Genomic DNA, 20,249 nt, shown 5'->3' with positions numbered 1-20,249 from the left:
TTTAATTACATTGATGATATCTTTGCCATATGAACTCATAGGGAGGCTGACCAGTTAAAATTCTTAGAATCTCCAAATACATTCTCACAATTAAATTTCACATGGTCCTATTCTGAATCCCATGCCACTTAATTCAATGTCGATCTCATCCTCAATGAAGGTCAGCTACACTCTTCTGTTCACATTAAAGCCACTAACAAATAACATTACTTATATTTTGACAGTTGCCATCCTTTCCACGTCAAATGTTCTGTCCCCTACATCCTTGGCATTTGAGGCAAATGCATTTGTTCAGATGCAGCAATACACCACCAGCTTCGCCTCAACCTTCATTGGAAGTAATTACCCTACCAGCATAGTTTAAAAGCAGATTTCCCAGGCTATCACATCTAGTCGTGGTACCGTTGATCCCTCAAAAAAAAAAAAAAAAAAAAAAAAAAAAAAAAAAAAAAAAAAAAAAAAAAAAACCTTCAGAGTTCGCCTCTTGTCATTCAGTATTATCCTGATATTGAGAATGTTAATCAGCTACTCTGACAAGGCTATGTCTTCCTAAAATCATCCCCTAAAATGAGGTCTTATCTGTCTGCCATTTTGCCCACCACAGTATCTGATCAGACCAGCTCCACTTTTAAGACTCTCTCTATGCATTCTCCTATCACCACCTATGCCAGTCCTCTTAACTTACAAAGCAGACACTACCAAAGGGAGACCCACATGTGAAAAAATACACCATATACCAGCTGTTCAGTAAATGCTGATCGGTCTTTTACATTGGAATGACTACTACCTAGTTGTCAGTCAGGATGAATGTGATCACCACATGTGTCATCTGGATTTTCCGTCAGACACCAGTTTCTCAGAACTCTGCAGGTGGGAACTGCTATTAAAACATGTCCTCAATTCTTACTACTGACCTAGCCTTAATTTATGTTAATTTCTTCAGTCTCAGCAATTATTCATAGTAGCTCTTCCTTTCTTCACACTCTTTTAGTTTTCTATATCTTTTATTTTTTGACCAGTGTTCATTCAACATTTACCATACAAAATAAGAATAACAAGATCCAATTACACAGTGGAATATACTGAAGCAACCACATCCATGTGTTCTGATGGTCACAAGCTGCTGTGCACTGCTACACTGACTTGCTGATATTTTCGCAGTGATACCCAACAACTGGCAGCACTTGCGCATGATGAAAAAGTTGAACATCCACAAATGTGTAACACAGGTTTCCATTTTGAAAAAAATACCTTTATTGCAGCTAAGACACAGTAAATGACACAGTTGTAGCCAGATGGTCAGAAAGGGTTAATGTAAGACAAAGACATCATAGAAACTCAGTCTGAATAATATACTAACAATAAACTATCAGTATACTGTTTAATGCTGTACACAGAATGATTGAAGTGAGCAAGTGAATAGTAAGGATGGGTCAAAAGAGGAAGAGAAAAGAAAAGTTGAAAGGATAAAGAAATTAGAATAGAAAGAAAGTAGAAATGAGAGGCATATGGAAGGGGGAAAATAGTCTTTAGGTTTTGGCAGGCTAGTGTGCTGGTGCTTCGAGTTGTCTGAGGCTGTGAGTTCTTGGAATGTTGCCATTCCGATCCAGGTGAGAGACAACTGGCAGCATTAGACTAATTCAGAGGTCACATCTTGCTACTCCATATTTGGATACACATACAATGATCAGGGCATTACAAACACAACTGCTTTTACTATTTTTCATACAGACATAATTAACTGCATCACTTCAGTATTGACAGACAATTTAGTGGAGTTGCAAAAGAAGTTAAATCAAATCAAATGGGATGTAATGGGATTGTCAGACATGTGCCACAAAAATGAAGATCAATCAGACCTATAATCAAGACATATACTCAAGACATATACTTTACTACAAAGGAAAACAGAGCTAAGAACAAATCATGGTACAAGAACTATTGTAAAATTGAAGATTGAAAATAATAGTGACAGAATCACATACTGAACAGTCAGGTTTGTTTCAAAAATAAACAAAAACAACCCCATGGAGACCATTAATAGCTATGCATCAAAATGAAGCGGTAGAAGATCTCTAGAAAAAGAAAGATATGTTAACAAATGACAGCAAATTCCACTACAATAGGACAATGAGTGATTTTTAGGTGGAAGAAGCTTTGGGTACGGTACCAGAAATCACTAAGATCATACCTTAGCAGAATTTTCCTTAAGAAGAATACCGTGTATCCTTAAAAAATTTCTCCAGAAGAAATCTTAGAGAAAAACGACATGACCAGGAGCAAAAGGAACTTGACTACAATATATTACCAAATAACAAAGAAACTGTAAACTCTGAAATATGAAGTGATTAGAGACTCTTTAAGATAGAGTGTAATAACAGATACAAACCTAGAACTTGCCAAACTCATTATGTAGAAAGTGAACAGTGTTAATTATGAGCAACTATTTAAGAATAGAGACAGAATGAGAAGTACTGGCAGAATTGAAGCTGTGAGGACGGGCTGTGAGTCGTGCTTTGGTAGCTCAGTTGGTAGACCCGGGTTCGGGTCTCAGCCCAGCACACAGTTTTAATCTGTCAGGAAGTTTCAAGAATAGAGACATTTGCTAGAATATATTAAGCAGCAAGTTCACTGTTTTACAAGTGGAGGTCCCACTGAAAATTGTGAATATGGTCTCATCTGGTGTGTATAAATTTTTACTTTTAAATCTTTTCAAAATGACTTTATTTTTATTCAATTAATTGGCTTCAGTCATTTAAATCATCATATTAACTTTTTTATTTGCTCTCAATTTTTCTTCCTATCATTCTTTTTTCATTTGAATCTTTGGCATATTTTTATTAATTTATCACAATATTTAAATGTTTGAAAATGCTACCTATCAGTTAAAAAAGCAAAAGACAAAATAATCTATTTATATTTGCTGTGGGATATGACTACTCCACAATTCACACTTAAAACTTGGCAGAGGGTTCCTCGAGCCACCATCCAATTGTTTCTCTACAGTTACTCTTAAACAGCACATGACAAAAAATGAATACGTAAACCTTTTTGCGAGACCTCTGATTTCTCTAATTCCATTATGACTGTCATTTCCCCCTAAGTAGGTGTGTGTCAAAATATTTTCACATTTGTAGGAGAAAAGTGATAACTGAAATTTTGTGAACAGATCTCATTGCAAGAAAAAATGTGTTTGTTTTAATGATTTACAGCCTTTAGATGTGCCAAAAATGAACTGTTCATAGCAAGATATACATTTTTTGGACAGTAATGGCCATACAAACATTTACAACATACATTTTTGTTGCACTATGGACAAAATAATGCAAATCTAGATTTAAACAAATTATAAATGGTCCTATATATAATGACACACAGGACAGAGTAGCATGGAGAGCTGCATCAAACCAGTCTTAGGACTGAAGACCACTATAACAATATATAATGATTATAAATAAAGTGGCAGTTTAATGAAAATGAGACACATGGGAAAAAGTAAGTAAACTGTTTATTGTTTCAAAAATAATCACCATAACTTCTAATCTGCTAATACATTTATCCCACTGTGAAATAAGACAGTCAATACCTTCATGGATCGCACAGCTCCCCCTGTCAGAGGTTCGAGTCCTCCCTCGGGCATGTGTGTGTGTGTGTGTGTTTTGTTCTTGGTGAAAGTTATTTTAAGTTAAATTAAGTAGTGTGTAAGCCTAGGGACCAAGGACCTCATCAGTTTGGTCCCATCACCTTCATGGAAAATTGTTTGCGGTTGCCTGCAGAACCACGATTGTATCCAAGTGTGTACCTCTTCATCTGAGCTCCAAAAATATGGAAATCACATGAGGAGAGATCAGGACAGTATGAAGGATGTATAAGAGCTTCCCAGTGAAACTTCTGCAGTGTACTCTAAATGACAATGTCAGTGCGTGGTTGGACATTATCCTGCAAGAGAATGACACCATCTGTCAATATTCCTGGGTGTTTGGATTTAAAGCTTTAATTTTTGCGAAGTGCTCAGAATAAAAACAATGATCAAAGTCATTTCAAAAAAGATTTAAAAATAAAAAGTTGAAATATCTTGACTGAATTGGAAACTACAACCTCTGGCATGTCAAGACTGTATCTTAGTCACTAATGCTACATCAGCATGCTGAACAACTGTTACATTTAAGGCTCTAGAGCACGGACAGTCAATCTTTAGTATCTACTGCCCACTTTTGTATCTGTGTTAGCAATAAAATTTTCTAATCACCTACTGGTTCCACAGTAATGGTAATTTATAAAATAGAGAGCTAATTTAGCACAGTTTCACTTGGCCTCAGAAACAGACTTGAGTCAAATAAATGACTAAGAGGAAACGCCAAGAAAATTTGACAGAAAATTTTGAATCCATATACAACATCATAACAGGATATAAAACTTGGATGTATTCATATCAACTGGAAACTAACATGGGAAACTCCCCATTGCACCCCCGCCCTCAGATTTAGTGGTAAAACAGGCCAGTGGATGGCCCTTCAAAAAATGAACACAGAATACATGAAAACAGGAAGAAGGTATAGTGAACTGTGAAAAAAGAAGCCAAATAGAAACAGTTTATGGTCCAAGGTCAAGATGTGTATCATCGGGAGAATTGTAAGAACTGTGGCGTCATAGTTGTGTGGTCGCAGTGTTGGACTGCAAAGTGGTAGAATCATTTTCAAATCTCCCTCGTGATCATGACCCTCTTTTTTTCTCCCCCCCCCCCCCCTCCCGCCCCCACACAAAATTATGAATGTTCTATCTGGTCATTGACGTGTCTGCTCTCCTTCTGTAGTCTTGACAGTTGTCATACTATACACTGGCTATAAAATATGAGTCATGTGGTAAGAACATGTTATCGTCGTCAGTAAATGGAATGAACAGTCAGAGCAGGCATAGATCTCTCACAGAAATGAAAACAACAAATAAATGGGTGCGATCTATGTTACATCACAAGAATTCAAGAGCCAAAACTTCCAAAATGGAATACAAGAGTTGTAAGTTGTGGTATTTACGCCTAGAACATAACTATTACACCGCAATGGATTTTCTAGACAATGTAAAATACATAAAAATACTTATGTCCATTTAACTACATTTATCATCCAGGAGGATGATGTAGGGAACAACACAATCACAGTTTTCCTACCAGTAAAGTTCACTATGTCGTATCTAAGCAGCCATTTTACTCAGAACTTCCAAAACCAGCCACATGGGGCACTTGCTGGAACTTACTGGATAGTGTGCAAAGTAAGTCAGGTTGTGTACAGTATACCCAGCTGACAGCGTACAATCTTTCATATTGGTAGTGGTCTTACCAATTCTCAGACCAACTGCTTTATAATACTGATATACTTGAAGTTGTGATTCAATATTCTGGAACAGGTATGTATCTACCATCAGTTCACGAGTTAAAAAGTTTCAAAAGCAGTCTGTGGACATGAAAAAGAACGCATCCATTAAGCCCAAATTGTATTTCTCCTAGCTAAGTTTTTCCTAGCAGGCAGCAGAGACACATTCACTTCTAGGAGCTACCTTTCATCCACTCCACAGCTGTACTGTCAACTGTGTAAACGCTTCTGGCTCTGAAATGACTTTGCTACAAACACTGCCAGTGGTTGGCAATGTTGCCAAATGTGGCTGCAACTTTTTTGACTGACAATGTTGCCCCACAAGATACAATTTCTGCAGATTGTTCAAGTATACCTTAAGAACAAACAAAAATGAATTCTTCTCGGAACCTGGCAGCAAAGTGACTCAACCTAGACAGACCAGGGGAAAACATGGCAGCACACAGCACAAGCGGCCTTACTTCTTTTGGACGTCACGCAGCACCTCTTGTTCTGTAGAAGTCAGCCCGTCACGCAGGATCTGCAGGTTGGAGCGCAGGATTTGTGTGCTGTTGATTCCGACGACGTGTGTCGCCTGCCCCTCGCGCGTCAAAGCGTGGTGCATCGCCAGTCGGGCCAGCTCGACACTCCTCTCCTACGACAGTGAGACAGTCTATCAGTTCACACTGGCAATGCGAGTAAACAAGAGTGTGACATTCATTAAAAAGATTATTGCATTGCATAGCATTAAAATCTTAATATAATCATACTGCAGAGTGATCTCTGCAGTGTCTGCACTTATCCCGTAAATAAACCAGAAAAACTTGTAAGGCTGTGCCATCTTAGTTGCAATTACTGGGTTACTGTTTTACTAATGAGATCGGTCATGCTGCAACGCATGAAACAATATTGGTATAAAGGCTGTAATCTACATTAGTAAACAACTGCCTGGCTGTAATCTACATTAGTAAACAACTGTCTTGGAACCCAGTATACCAGCTACAGGTTGGCTATCTAATAGGCTTCCAGGAGCATGAAATATTTTATTTTTAATATTTCATCTAATTATTGACTGAATTTAAAAATTCAAAATGCTGTCATTATCTACTCATTAAGAGTATGTTTAGTATTTAAAACAACTGAATGAGGAGGAACTGTGAGGTAAGGGATAATTATTTGGGAGGAAAGGAAAGAAAACACTGCGGTCAGGACCTGAAGACCACGCGGCAGTCGACCAACTGCCGTGTCATCCTCAGTCATTCGTCACCAGATATGGTATAGAGGGGTATGTAGTCAGCACTCCGCACTTCCGGCTGTTGTCAACATTTTGAGATTTTAGCTGCTGCCTCTCAACCAGGTATCTCATCAATTGACATTACACGGTTGAGGGAGCACCCCCAGTCCCACTACCACGGAAAAATCCCTGACAGTACAGAATCAAACACGGGTCCCCGAATGACGATGTGTCGCATTGGCCACTCGGCTACGGAGGCAGACATTGTTTGGGAGTGTCATAAAATTTGACTAGCATGTTTTGGAGGTTATGAGGGCATCTGGGAAGGATATCAGTAGGACAGGATTTCATTGAATCACATTCAAAAAGTTGTAGCCTCAACCAAGTACAGTCTTGAGGCATTCAAGGTGGGTGATGAGGGGGATGCTCCTGAGTTTTTTGGAAGTGGAAGCAGCATTAGTCAGAGTGAGAGGAGGACATTGGTTTGTGACTATCATCTGAGGGGTAGTTGCAGGAGAGGAAAGCCTAAGAAAGGTCATCAGCACGGGTGTTGAGGGATATAGTGGCAGAACAGGTATGTTGCACAGACTGGTGTACATTTTGTTACTTACTGGTCAGTTTGCCAGCTGCCATCCCTCCCAGCAGCACACTGAGTTTGCTATAATTTTCATGCATGTGGCACAATGTTCTGTGCAATGATTTTTGCTTTACAAGAATTTGAATACTGCACCCAAGCTATTAGCAGTACAAACTTCCATCATGAGGTGTAACTAGTTGTGTCTTCCAATTGTCAGTCTGCCATATGGTTTCAAAGTCAGTGCATGAGTGTATAAGTTGTTACTGACGTCTTTACACCTTTTTCTACTGTATCTGCAAATTTTAAAATGGCTAACTGGAATGAACAAAGAATGTGCATTAAGTTTTATTTTAAGCTTATCAGAACTGCAAGTGACATCCGCTGTGCGCTACATGATGGTTTTGGTGCACAAGTTTTGGCTAAACAAGAACATTTGAGTTGTATGATTATTTAAAGATGGCCAGGAGCCTGTATAGGATGACAAACACTTGGGCCTACTGTCATCACAGACAATTCCCAAAATGATCATGAAATGGCACGAAGTGATGAACAAGGATGCAATGCAGACAATCCGTGTTTGGTATTTCATGCGAGACATGTTGATACGTTATAGTTGATAAACTGAAAATGGGACAAAATGCAGCGAATTTTGTTCCTTGTATGTAGAATGCACACCAATGAGACTGATGGGATCAGGCGTGCAGTGAAGTGGAAACGGGAATTTGAGTTGATCCAAATTTCCTGCCCAGAGTCATAACTGCCAATGAATTGTTGGTGTACAGTTATGATTCTGAAACAACATGGCAGTCTTCGACGTGGAAGACGCCGTCCTCTCCATAGCCCAAGAAAGTGTGCTAAGTTCACAGGAACACTGAATCAGTCCTAATGATTTCTTTTGACATTTATGAAACTGTCCATAAGGAATTTCTTGAATGTGGTCAATCAGTCTCAGGAAAGTCCTATGGCGATGAACTGAGGAGACTGAGGGAAGATGTTGGATGCAAATGGCCTGATAGATGGGACCAGGGTGTATACATGGACAACAACAACAACAACAACAACAATAACAACAAAAATTTCTCGGTGCTTCCTGGATTTCCCAGGTGAAAACACTTTTGCCCGGGTGAAAATACACTACATCATGGGTAAATATACACTATATTCTAGGTGAAAGTACATTGTTTGCTTCTTAAGTGACTGTATACTTTTCCTTGGAGCTGTAAACATACACATGCTTTGAATGGTAAAGGTTTTATATACCAGTGTCGAACTTCCTGGAATTTAGGAAACAAAACTCAGCAAAAACAATACGTTTTGGAAAGATCTTTGATGTGTGGCAATATGTACATGGCGTATTTTTGTATTACAAAAGTATAAATATGATTTGCACCAAAAACAGCACGGTAGCTTCCGAAGCACTGAAATTGAGATTGTGAAGTGCTTTTGTCCGCCAATCGTCACTCGTGTCAAGTGAACACCAGCCAATGACTGCAGATATTCAGAGCATAGGACACATGATGTAGTCAGCCAAGCAACATCAACTGAGTAGTGCAAACACACAGATAGGAAAGGTTAATAGTTTAAATTACTATGCATAATGTTTAGCTACAAGAAAAGCTAAGCTTTCACATATAATACCGGTCGTCAAAGATTTCTTGCTCTTTTCCAAGAGTGTGGTTTGGTAGGATCCTTAAATCACAGCAACTGAATATTTCTGACAAGCACAATTGTAAATTTCACTGCTGTGCACCGAACATTTTGTGGGTTACCTGGCTGAATAAATGTTCTGTCTAGCACTTCAACATTTCCATAGAAAAGCCAATTACGTGTGCAGTTGCTCAAGAATTCATCTCGGCTTTCTGTGAGCGATAATTATACTTTTTTCCATTGTTACTGCATAATTTGTTATCTAAGAAACAACTAAAATAAATGCGAAAAACTAACCTTGAAACCTGATCTCTTTTAGTGTGTGTCAGCCTTTCAGATATATCAAACATAATTATGCTGGTAAGTTTTAAATAATGGCATAAACGACCAGTCTTGTAGGCCCAAAATATTTTTAAGTTGCTGGTCCTCAGACTGTTAAGTTTTGAATGAGATTCAAAATGCATTGTGCTTTAAGAACTTTATTGCACTTTCTCTCACGTAACATAATTCATTTTGCATAAAAGGATATTTACTTTGAAAGTAAAGTTTCTCAAATTGACACCAGCAATATTTTCCTGCGAGCTATAGAAATATAACCAGCTGTGATGCCACGCTCATCGAAAGCATTTTGTTGTTACAAAGTCCTAAAGCCTTTGACACATTTTGCTGTCAGCAGATGCTTGTGTGTGCACTTTATTTTGTTGTTGTAACTGGCACATTTTCTTTACATTTAAAGTTTTATTTTGTTGTTTATTCTACTGTAGTGGGCTAAACTAAAACTCTTAGAGTATCACTTCTAACCTGTCAAAATTACAAAAAATTAACTGAAAACTTTTTAAAGTTTTATTTTGTTGTTTATTCTACTGTAGTGGGCTAAACTAAAACTCTTAGAGTATCACTTCTAACCAGTCAAAATTACAAAAAATTAACTGAAAACTAGAACAATGGAAAATTCACGGAATTCTAAAAAATTCCCAGAATTTAAAAAAATGCCCGTTTTTTCTGAATGAAAAAATTCCCAGATTTTTCAGTTGTACCAGGGCGTATACACCCTGTCGGAGTACAAAGACTGGTTTCTGCATCATCATAATGCATCTACATACAACTACCTCACTGTGAAGGAATCACTGGCAAGAAAAAACGTGACAAGTGTTCCCACCCACACTACTCACCTGATCGGCTCCTTGTGACTTCTTCCTCTTCCCAAAAATATAATTGAAGTTGAATGGACAGCATTTTGACTCCATAGAAGAGATACCGGAAAAAATGTTAGAAGCATTACATACAAGTGCGAGAGGGCTACTTTGAAGGGGAAGGTGGTCATTAACATACAAGATAAGTTTTGATTTTTACATGAATATTCTCAGGAATTTTGAGCACCACATCATACGTTACATTTTCACTATTCTGTTCTCACTGCATGTTACTATTGTGTGCTTTTTATGCAGATAAACATTCGAAAATGGCTTACAAAGATATAATAATTCCAATCCCAAAGAAAGCAGGTGTTGACAGATGTGACAATTACCGAACTATCAGTTTAATAAGTCACAGCTGCAAAATACTAACGCGAATTATTTACAGACAAGTGGAAAAACTGGTAGAAGCCGACCTCGGGGAAGATCAGTTTGGATTCCGTAGAAATGTTGGAACACTTGAGGCAATACTGACCTTACGACTTATCTTAGAAGAAAGATTAAGGAAAGGCAAACCTACGTTTATAGCATTTGTAGACTTAGAGAAAGCTTTTGATAATGTTGACTGGAATACTCTCTTTCAAATTCTGAAGGTGGCAGGGGTAAAATACAGGGAGCGAAAGGCTATTTACAATTTGTACAGAAAGCAGATGGCAGTTACAAGAGTCAAGGGGTAAGAAAGGGAAGCAGTGGTTGGGAAGGGAGTGAGACAGGGTTGTAGCCTCTCCCCGATGTTATTCAATCTGTATATTGAGCAAGCAGTAAAGGAAACAAAAGAAAAATTTGGAGTAGGTATTAAAATCCATGGAGAAGAAATAAAAACTTTAAAGTTCGCCGATGACATTGTAATTCTGTCAGAGACAGCAAAGGACTTGGAAGAGCAGTTGAACGGAATGGACAGTGTCTTGAAAGGAGGATATAAAATGAACATCAACAAAAGCAAAACGAGGATAATGGAATGTAGTCGAATTAAGTCGGATGATGCTTAGGGAATTAGATTAGGAAATGAGACACTTAAAGTAGTAAAGGAGTTTTGCTATTTGGGGAGCAAAATAACTGATGATGGTCGAAGTAGAGAGAATATAAAATGTAGACTGGCAATGGCAAGGAAATCCTTTCTGAAGAAGAGAAATTTGTTAACATCGAGTATAGATTTAAGTGTCAGGAAGTCATTTCTGGAAGTATTTGTATGGAGTGTAGCCATGTATGGAAGTGAAACATGGACAATAAATAGTTTGGACAAGAAGAGAATAGTAGCTTTCGAAATGTGGTGCTACAGAAGAATGCTGAAGATTAAGTGGGTAGATCACATAACTAATGAGGAAGTATTGAATAGGATTGGGGAGAAGAGAAGTTTGTGGCACAACTTGACTGGAAGAAGGGATCGGTTGGTAGGACATGTCCTGTGGCATCAAGGGATCACAAATTTAGCATTGGAGGGCAGTGTGGAGGATAAAAATTGTAGAGGGAGACCAAGAGATGAGTACACTAAGCAGATTCAGAAGGATGTAGGTTGCAGTAGGTACTGGGAGATGAAGGAGCTTGTACAGGATAGATTAGCATGGAGAGCTGCATCAAACCAGTCTCAGGAGTGAAGACCACAACAACAAGATAAAACCAGTTGAGAAGACATCTTAAGAAGACACAGCTGGAATGGGAAAATGTCAGCAGTATCGCAGGTGGCAGCAGTATCGCTTACAAAAGGTATAAAAGGGCAGCGCATTGGCAGAACTGTCACTTGCACTCAGGTGATTCACGTGAAAAAGTTTCTGATGTGATTCTGGCCACACGATCGAAATTAACAGACTTTTAACGTGGAACGGTAGTTGGAGCTAGATGCATGTGATATTTCATTTTGGAAGTCTTTATGGAATTCAATATTCTGAGATCCATAGTGTCACTAGCGTTCCAAGAAAAGCAAATTTCAGGCATTACCTCTCATCACGGACAGTGCAGTGGCTGATGACTTTCACTTAAAGACTAAGAGCAGTGGCATTCGCATAGAGTTGTCAGTGCTAACAGACAACCAATACTGCATGAAATAAATGCAGAAATCAATTTCAGATGTACAACAAACACTTTGGCAGTAGACAACTGGCACGAGTACCTTTGCTGACAGGACATCGCCACCTGCAGTCTCTCTCCTGGACTCGTGACCATATCAGTTGGGCCCTAGATGCCTGGAAAGTTGTGTCCTCGTCAGACGAGTCCTGATTTCGGTTGGCAAGTTGTCAACGAGGCACTGTGCAAGCTGGTGGTGGCTGCTGCACTATCCTGGGTAGAAGGTGGTCTGACACGATTTTAGGAGGAACCCCATCACTTTTGTCATGAGTGTACTGTTTGTTTCACCTTTTACCCTCCACTTAGCTCCTTACATGCCACAGGCATCTTTATCCTGATATTCCTTTACACGTGCGCCACTCATGTTCTCGCTTCGCACCCACCTTGCAGTAGCCAGCTGCCGCTCGGCACGCATCCCGCAGCTTCTGGGGCGCAGGGTGCCACGGCTGCGGCCCCGTACTGCTCAGGAGGCCCATCGCCGTGCCCGCCGCACAGATCACGCCCACGCCCTTCTCCTGTGAAAGGCATGAAAACGGGCCACTTTGGTTCACTCGCTCACACATTGGGCCGGATAATAAGATCCTTGGAGGATGTGGAAGGAGTCAAGGTGTGGCCACTGCGGCCTACTTCTCTAAAGCATACTGACAACAAGTTATGACGGCACTAAACCACTCGTACAGAGGGCTGTCAAGAAAACTGTAAACAAGTATCATGACCAAAAAAGCACTAACCGAAACACAATAATCTCACCACTCCACAAGTCACCATACAAAATTAATTTTACTATCAAAAAGTTTAATAGGTAAAAAAACAAATTACACATGAACTTACATCTTTTACCTATTTTTCTACATAGACACCAATGTTTTCAACACATTTCTGCCATTGTGGTACCAGTTTCAATATGCCCTGTTCGTAGAAGTCCATTTGTGTGGAGTACATCCATCTGCAGACTGCTGATTTCACTTCTGCATTTGTCACAGTGTTGGCTGACCAGAAATATCTTCACAGAACCAAACAGATGAAAATCCAATGGTGCAAGTTCTCGACTGTATGGTACTGGAGTAACCTCCTCCCCCCCCCCTCCACTTCCCCCCGCACAACAAGGTCACAAAGAAGTTTGACACTGTCAGCATTAATGTTGTGTTTGTCACAAAGGGCATGACGCAACTTAACCAAAGTGTCAATGTTGTTGTTGTTGTTGTTGTTGTGGTCTTCAGTCCTGAGACTGGTTTGATGCAGCTCTCCATGCTACTCTATCCTGTGCAAGCTTCTTCATCTCCCAGTACCTACTGCAACCTACATCCTTCTGAATCTGCTTAGTGTATTCATCTCTTGGTCTCCCTCTACGATTTTTACCCTCCACGCTGCCCTCCAATGCTAAATTTGTGATCCCTTGATGCCTCAAAATATGTCCTACCAACCGAACCCTTCTTCTAGTCAAGTTGTGCCACAAACTTCTCTTCTCCCCAATCCTATTCAATACCTCCTCATTAGTTACGTCATCTACCCACCTTATCTTCAGCATTCTTCTGTAGCACCACATTTCGAAAGCTTCTATTCTCTTCTTGTCCAAACTATTTATTGTCCATGTTTCACTTCCATACATGACTACACTCCATTCAAATACTTTCAGAAACGACTTCCTGACACTTAAATCTATACTCGATGTTAACAAATTTCTCTTCTTCAGAAAGGATTTCCTTGCCATTGCCAGTCTACGTTTTATATTCTCTCTACTTCGACCATCATCAGTTATTTTGCTCCCCAAATAACAAAACTCCTTTACCACTTTTAGTGTCTCACTTCCTAATCTAATTCCCTCAGCATCACCCGATTTAATTTGACTACATTCCATTATCCTCGTTTTGCTTTTGTTGATGTTCATCTTATATCCTCCTTTCAAGACACTGTCCATTCCGTTCAATTGCTCTTCCAAGTCCTTTGCTGTCTCTAACAGAATTACAATGTCATCGGCGAACCTCAAAGTTTTTACTTCTTCTCCATGAATTTTAATACCTACTCCGAATTTTTCTTTTGTTTCCTTTACTGCTTGCTCAATATACAGATTGAATAACATCGGGGAGAGGCTACAACCCTGTATCACTCCTTTCCCAACCACTGCTTCCCTTTCATGCCCCTCAACTCTTATAACAGCCATCTGGTTTCTGTACAAATTGTAAATAGCCTTTCGCTCCCTGTATTTTACCCCTGCCACCTTCAGAATTTGAAAGAGAGTATTCCAATCAACATTGTCAAAAGCTTTCTCTAAGTCTACAAATGCTAGAAACGTAGGTTTGCCTTTCCTTAATCTTTCTTCTAAGATAAGTCGTAAGGTCAGTATTGCCTCACGTGTTCCAACATTTCTACGGAATCCAAACTGGTCTTCGCCGAGGTCGGCTTCTATCAGTTTTTCCATTCGTCTGTAAAGAATTCGTGTTAGTATTTTGCAGCTGTGACTTATTCAACTGATAGTTCGGTAATTTTCACATCTGTCAACACCTGCTTTCTTTGGGATTGGAATTATTATATTCTTCTTGAAGTCTGAGGGTATTTCGCCTGTCTCATACATCTTGCTCACCAGATGGTAGAGTTTTGTCAGGACTGGCTCTCCCAAGGCTGTCAGTAGTTCTAATGGAATGTTGTCCACTCCGGGGGCCTTGTTTCGACTCAGGTCTTTCAGTGCTCTGTCAAACTCTTCACGCAGTATCTTATCTCCCATTTTGTCTTCATCTACATCCTCTTCCATTTCCATAATATTGTCCTCAAGTACATCACCCTTGTATAAACCCTCTATATACTCCTTCCACCTTCCTGCCTTCCCTTCTTTGCTTAGAACTGGGTTGCCATCTGAGCTAGTGTCAATGTAGGCTGCAGCATTCACAATGGTCCCGTGTTCGGCAGGTCTACTGTAACATACCACGCATAAACCACGCATTTGCCTCCGCCCTGGAGTACAGAGTTTTTACTCAGAACAGAATTCTCACACACTTGTAATTTTCGTGATTCTGCAAAACCTCTCGATTAGCCAACTATAGCATTATGTGGCTGATCGCAGTGAAATAATATACAGTGGCGCACAAAATATCCGGCTCCGAGTGCGGACTGCTAGTCAATCCTAGTACAGACTGCTAGCCAATCACGCACGATTCGTTGTCCACAAAAGCAGAATAGATAAACATGTAATAATTAGGCAGTGAAGAAATAACAAATAAGTTAATGCAAACAAAAACTTTGAAACAACAGATGAAGATTGGTAGGTGACAATGAGCAGTCTAGACTCGGCCAATTTTTTGTGGCGCCACCCTGTACCACCGAAATAATATTTTAGAAGTTATCATATTCTGTTCACAAAATGCGACACCAGACACTCGATTATGGAATGTGGACTTAAAAGTCGATCTGCCTTCCATAGCAATAAACATGCTCTTTTAGCTGGGATCAAAAAAAAGACGGAAAATGGCCACTCGTGTGTGCCATGGCAACTTCCTTTGCATGTGTAATAACAAAAAAATCTTGCCTTTTTACAAGTATTTCTTCTGCTGTTTATCAAAATAGTGAAGTAAGCTGATATGCCCTTTTGTTACCTGAAAAGATGTATGTATTACATATCAAATAATTTTATGTAATTATAAAATACATTTTAATTACTGGTCATGGGTGCTGAATAGAATACAAAAAGAACCAGAAGTTCAGAGTTCAAAAAGGTTTGAAACAGATCTAGAATGGGCGTGTGCAGCGAACGAAACGAACAACTCTATACTGATCTAACTACGAGCAGTAGGCAGCGGAACTGTGACGAGTGGCGACGCGAAGAAGGAAGAGTCCTGCCAAATGAGACCGAGACAGATGGGAACGGGTACTGAGGCTGGAACGAGACTGGCAGACGTGCTGTTGCAGGAACAAGACCGACCGTTTCCCGTTCCTGGGAACTACAAGTAGAAAGCCGCGACCGAAGTGAACTGTGAAAGACCGTTCCTTAGAATTCGTTCATCGCTCATTCCGTTCATCTTGATCAACCATTCCTTTGGACCCGTTAGTTTGCGAACGACCCATTTCTACTGTTGACTATTATCTTAGGAATGTACCACTTTGCAGGGGTTCATCTGCTACCATTGTTCCATGACAGACCATCATTAACTGGTTTCCCAATGAAGAAAGTCCTTTAAGTGTAGCAGTTTTTTTGTTTTTTTTTTTTCCTGATTGTTCCTGACAATTGGTAGGTAGATTTTTTTGACCAGATGAGGCTTATTTTGGCAAGCTCTTATTCTACGCAGCTTGTTGCACACTGTAACAAATAACATGGGGAAGGCTGTCTGACGTGACAAAAGCAAATGCTGCTATTTGAGAAAAGGAGAAAGATTGGAAGGAAGCTAGTAAAAAAAATTAATAACATGATGTACTCTTTCAAATGTGAAATGCTGGAAAAAACTGGACTGGTCTTTGCCTAAAAAGCTGCAAAATAACATTGTCAAAAACAAAGTCTACCAAAGCATTCTACAGTGAAACCCTCAGGTTTAGCAAAGACAGCACACAAAATTTCAATAAGTTTTCAAATTCTACAATAATTTCACTCGTTTTAACTTTTTTCATATTTTTAGTGTATTTTGGTTTATTTTGTACTACACCATGTTGTAAGAAATGATTAAATGATTATAGTTGGAAGGAAAATATGATAAAAAAAAATAGCGCTGAGAATTAATAAAATAGCAGATGTGTCACATCTTTCCAAGCCAAATATTACACAGGAAGAGGTTGAGAAGTAAGGCATTGTTCTAGGCACAACATACACCCTCATGTGCAATTAAAATAATAATAATTTCTCGGGTTCTTCCATGGACAATGCTGGCCATATGTTCCTATGTTGTGGTATTTTAATCAACTTTCATTAGAGAACCAAAGAGAAGAAAATAAATCTTTGCATTCTTGTGTCTTCTTTTTCAATGCAAGCGTGAAGTAGCCGTAAATATGTTATTAAAAGCTTCGCTGTCCATTTGGAGAAAGTTGATGAAACCATCAGGTTCCTGAGTGCAAAAGCTCTTCAACAGATTTTTCATGTGCGTATTTCTCTTCCATTTTAAACCATACTCTGGACCAGTGCTGTCTTTCTTCTTCTCCTCCTCCTCCCCCTCCTCCTCCTCTTCTTCTTCTTCTCCTACTAGTGTCAAAATACAGCATACATGAACAGCATCTGCTTCAAAAGTGCACTTCAACAGACAAACTTGCTGGATTGTGTTCAACAGATCTGTAGGTAGATAAGAGCAAATCTGATAAATCAGTTTAATCATGTGGGGGCCTTAATGGCAACAAACATACGTGACCTTTTTGAAGATGTTCACATTGAAACTGGTATTAGTGGCCATGAGACAGTTTTAGCTGATTACCGAAATACAGATGCCAACTAAAACAAGTAAAAGTATTTATATGTTCAACAAACTAGATAATGAGGCACTAGTGATATCTCAATGAGGAACTTGCATTGTAGCCAATAGAAGAAACTATGGCTCAAGTTTAAAAGAATAGTTGAGCATGCACTGGATAGAAATGCACGCAGTAGAACAGTTCATAATGAGAGGGATCCTCCATGGTATACAGAGACAATGCAGAAACTTATAAAGAAGCGAAGGCTACTGCATAACAGATGTAAACCAAAGCATAGAGCTATAGATAGAGATATGTTAAATAATATACATTTGGCTGTCAAGAGGGCAGTGTGTGAAGCCTTTAAGTATTACTGCAGCACATCTTTATTGAAAGATTGCTCCCAATGCCAAATAAATTCTGGTCAAATGTAAAGGCTGTGAGGGGCACTAAAAATAGCATCCAGACACTAATGGCTGAGACAGGTACTGAAATGGAGGATAGAAAAGCAAAAGCAGAATTGCTGATCATTTGAAAATGTTCCTTTACAAAGGATTAATTCCCACACCAGTGGAAAGATGAATGAACTAGGCATTATGTCTGTGACATTGAGAAACAACTGCAACAAAGTCCCAGGGTATGATGTAATCCCTATTAAATTCTATAACAAGTTTGCATCTCAGTTAGTCCCTCTTTTAACAATAATATATTCTAGATTCCTCGAGCAAAAAAAGAGAATGACCTCTTCCATGCCCAACAATGTGGATTCTGGAAACACTGTTGTTATGAAACCCAACTCACATTTCACCTATGCTTATAATCAAAAGTATGAATGTATGGGGTACTGGGTGAGATTTGTGATTGGTGGTGAGGACACAGCATATATTGGATGGAGATCTTCTATAGACACAGAAGTAACTTCAGGCGTTCCCCAGAAGTATGTTGGGACCCATGCTGTTAATTCTGTATCCTAATGATCTTCAGACAACATTAACTGAGACTTTTCACATATGATGTGGTTATTTTTAATGTAGAACTGTCTGGAAAAGGCGGCTTAAATATAAAGTTGGACCTTGATAAGAATTCCAAGTGGTGCAATGACTGGGAGCTCATTTTAACCCTCAAGCAGGCACACCTACGCGTAAAGTGCGCCAACCACAAATAACATTGTCTTGTACTATTCCACTGTCGTTTTACAATTGCAGCACTGTAACTATTCCTTCATTATTGCTCCTACTAACACAGTGATAAGTCATACTATCATACGTTCAAGTGAGCAGCAGTAATATAAAGTGAGCTATGTGAGAAAAAATTTACGACCTGTGCAAGAAAATGAACCAAGTTCCAAGCTAGCAGCACAATTCCACAAATAGGTAGCTGCCTACGAAATAATTAGCAATTGAGTAAGCTGTTGCCTCGGATCTGCTGCAACTCCATTCCTTAATGCTATGAGTGGGTCATTACTGTGGGGTAACTTTTGTGAGTGACAAAATCAGGATGATATAATGACAGTTTATTTGACTATTCTTTAATTAGTGATTTAGCTCACATAATGTAAGTTTATTTTACTATTGTTTAATTAAACTAACAAGGGGACCCTCCATACTGTAAATCATGGATTTTGATGCACTTCCAATATGCTGTAGAGGTACTTACCCTGAGTACCTGGCTATCCAGTTTTCTAGCGACGGGCCTTGGTTTTTGAGAAAATAGATTTTGAAGTTCATTGCACACTTTGCATGCCTTTAATATTACATATGTTCTGAGCAAGTTAGCGTAGTGCAGCATAAAGGTTCACGGCTACTGCGCTAGAGGCGCCGTGTTCGAATCCTGCTCGTGTACTCCTCCCCCCCCCCCTCACACCCCCCCAAAAAAAAAGCAACCAAATTTTTCAATTTTATTTCAAAGATTATTAACAAACAGTGTAAGATGTGCGAAATTATAAAGATATATTCAGTTATTAATTTTTTCTGTCATACAATATTACAAAATCTTACTTTTCATTGTCCCCATTGCTTGATGTGACAGAACACTATTGTGGGTGATACTTATCATAGAAGCAACCAAAGCACAAATTTTCTTAGCACCACATGCATTTTATGAAAGCAACCGTCTTGTTCCTCATGAGCAATACTGGGAAACACAATTCTTTTGCATTTAAAAAGATTTCTCTTTCATCCACTAATCATGCTTTCAAAATTAGGTGCGCTGAATTGATGTAGGATTAGCGAATGTAATTTTTTCGAATCTTCCCTAGAAGCGCTATCTCTTATTGTCTTTCATCAAGTTGGGAGCATTCTGAATAATTTTCGTGAAGATTCTCACCTGTCAGTAAAAATAAACATCGCAGGACTGCCAATAAGGAGTGCACTTAGATGGAACCACTTTTAGGGTGCAGGTGCTCGCTTTCCTTTCATCACTGAATAGACGATCATATAAAGTTGAATCGGTTTGCACTCCCCATGAATTGATAATGTACAAAAAAAATGTCTGTCCCATATACGGAAGAATTACAGAACGTAAAAATTCTTCATACACCAGTTTCATGAACTTACCAGGTTTTGTGCAGGACATGACTACATTTCTGTATTTCCCATTTAATTCATCTACTCGTTTTTGAATGTTAGGACCAAATTTTCTGGATGGTTCTCGCATACATAAAAAAAACTTATGGGAGCAGGATTCAAACACGGTACCTACACCACAGTAGCCGTGAACCTTTACCGCTGCACTACACTGACTTGCTCGGAATACATCTAATGTTACGGGTACACAAAGCATGCAATGAACTTCAAAATTGATTTTCTCAAATACCAAGGCCCATC

The 20,249-nt window shown here is 39.1% G+C and overlaps 1 protein-coding gene across 3 annotated transcripts in view; it reads right to left on the bottom strand.

Annotated features, from left to right (window-relative positions):
- The window catches only part of LOC126427233 (uncharacterized), an 85,841-nt gene that overhangs the window by 6,420 nt on the left and 59,172 nt on the right, over positions 1-20,249 (bottom strand). For all 3 annotated transcript variants that reach the window (XM_050089470.1, XM_050089472.1, XM_050089471.1), the window contains 2 exons: positions 12,447-12,578; positions 5,831-6,003 (listed from right to left, as the gene is read on the bottom strand). In XM_050089470.1, coding sequence (XP_049945427.1) covers positions 5,831-6,003; positions 12,447-12,578 — 305 coding nt within the window. The remainder of the gene's footprint in view (positions 1-5,830; positions 6,004-12,446; positions 12,579-20,249) is intronic.

Source organism: Schistocerca serialis, chromosome 11, assembly GCF_023864345.2.
Source record: "Schistocerca serialis cubense isolate TAMUIC-IGC-003099 chromosome 11, iqSchSeri2.2, whole genome shotgun sequence".
NCBI classification, from domain to species: Eukaryota; Metazoa; Arthropoda; class Insecta; order Orthoptera; family Acrididae; genus Schistocerca; species Schistocerca serialis.
The sequence above is the reverse complement of the archived record's forward strand: the minus strand, read 5'-3'. Positions and strand labels throughout refer to the sequence as shown.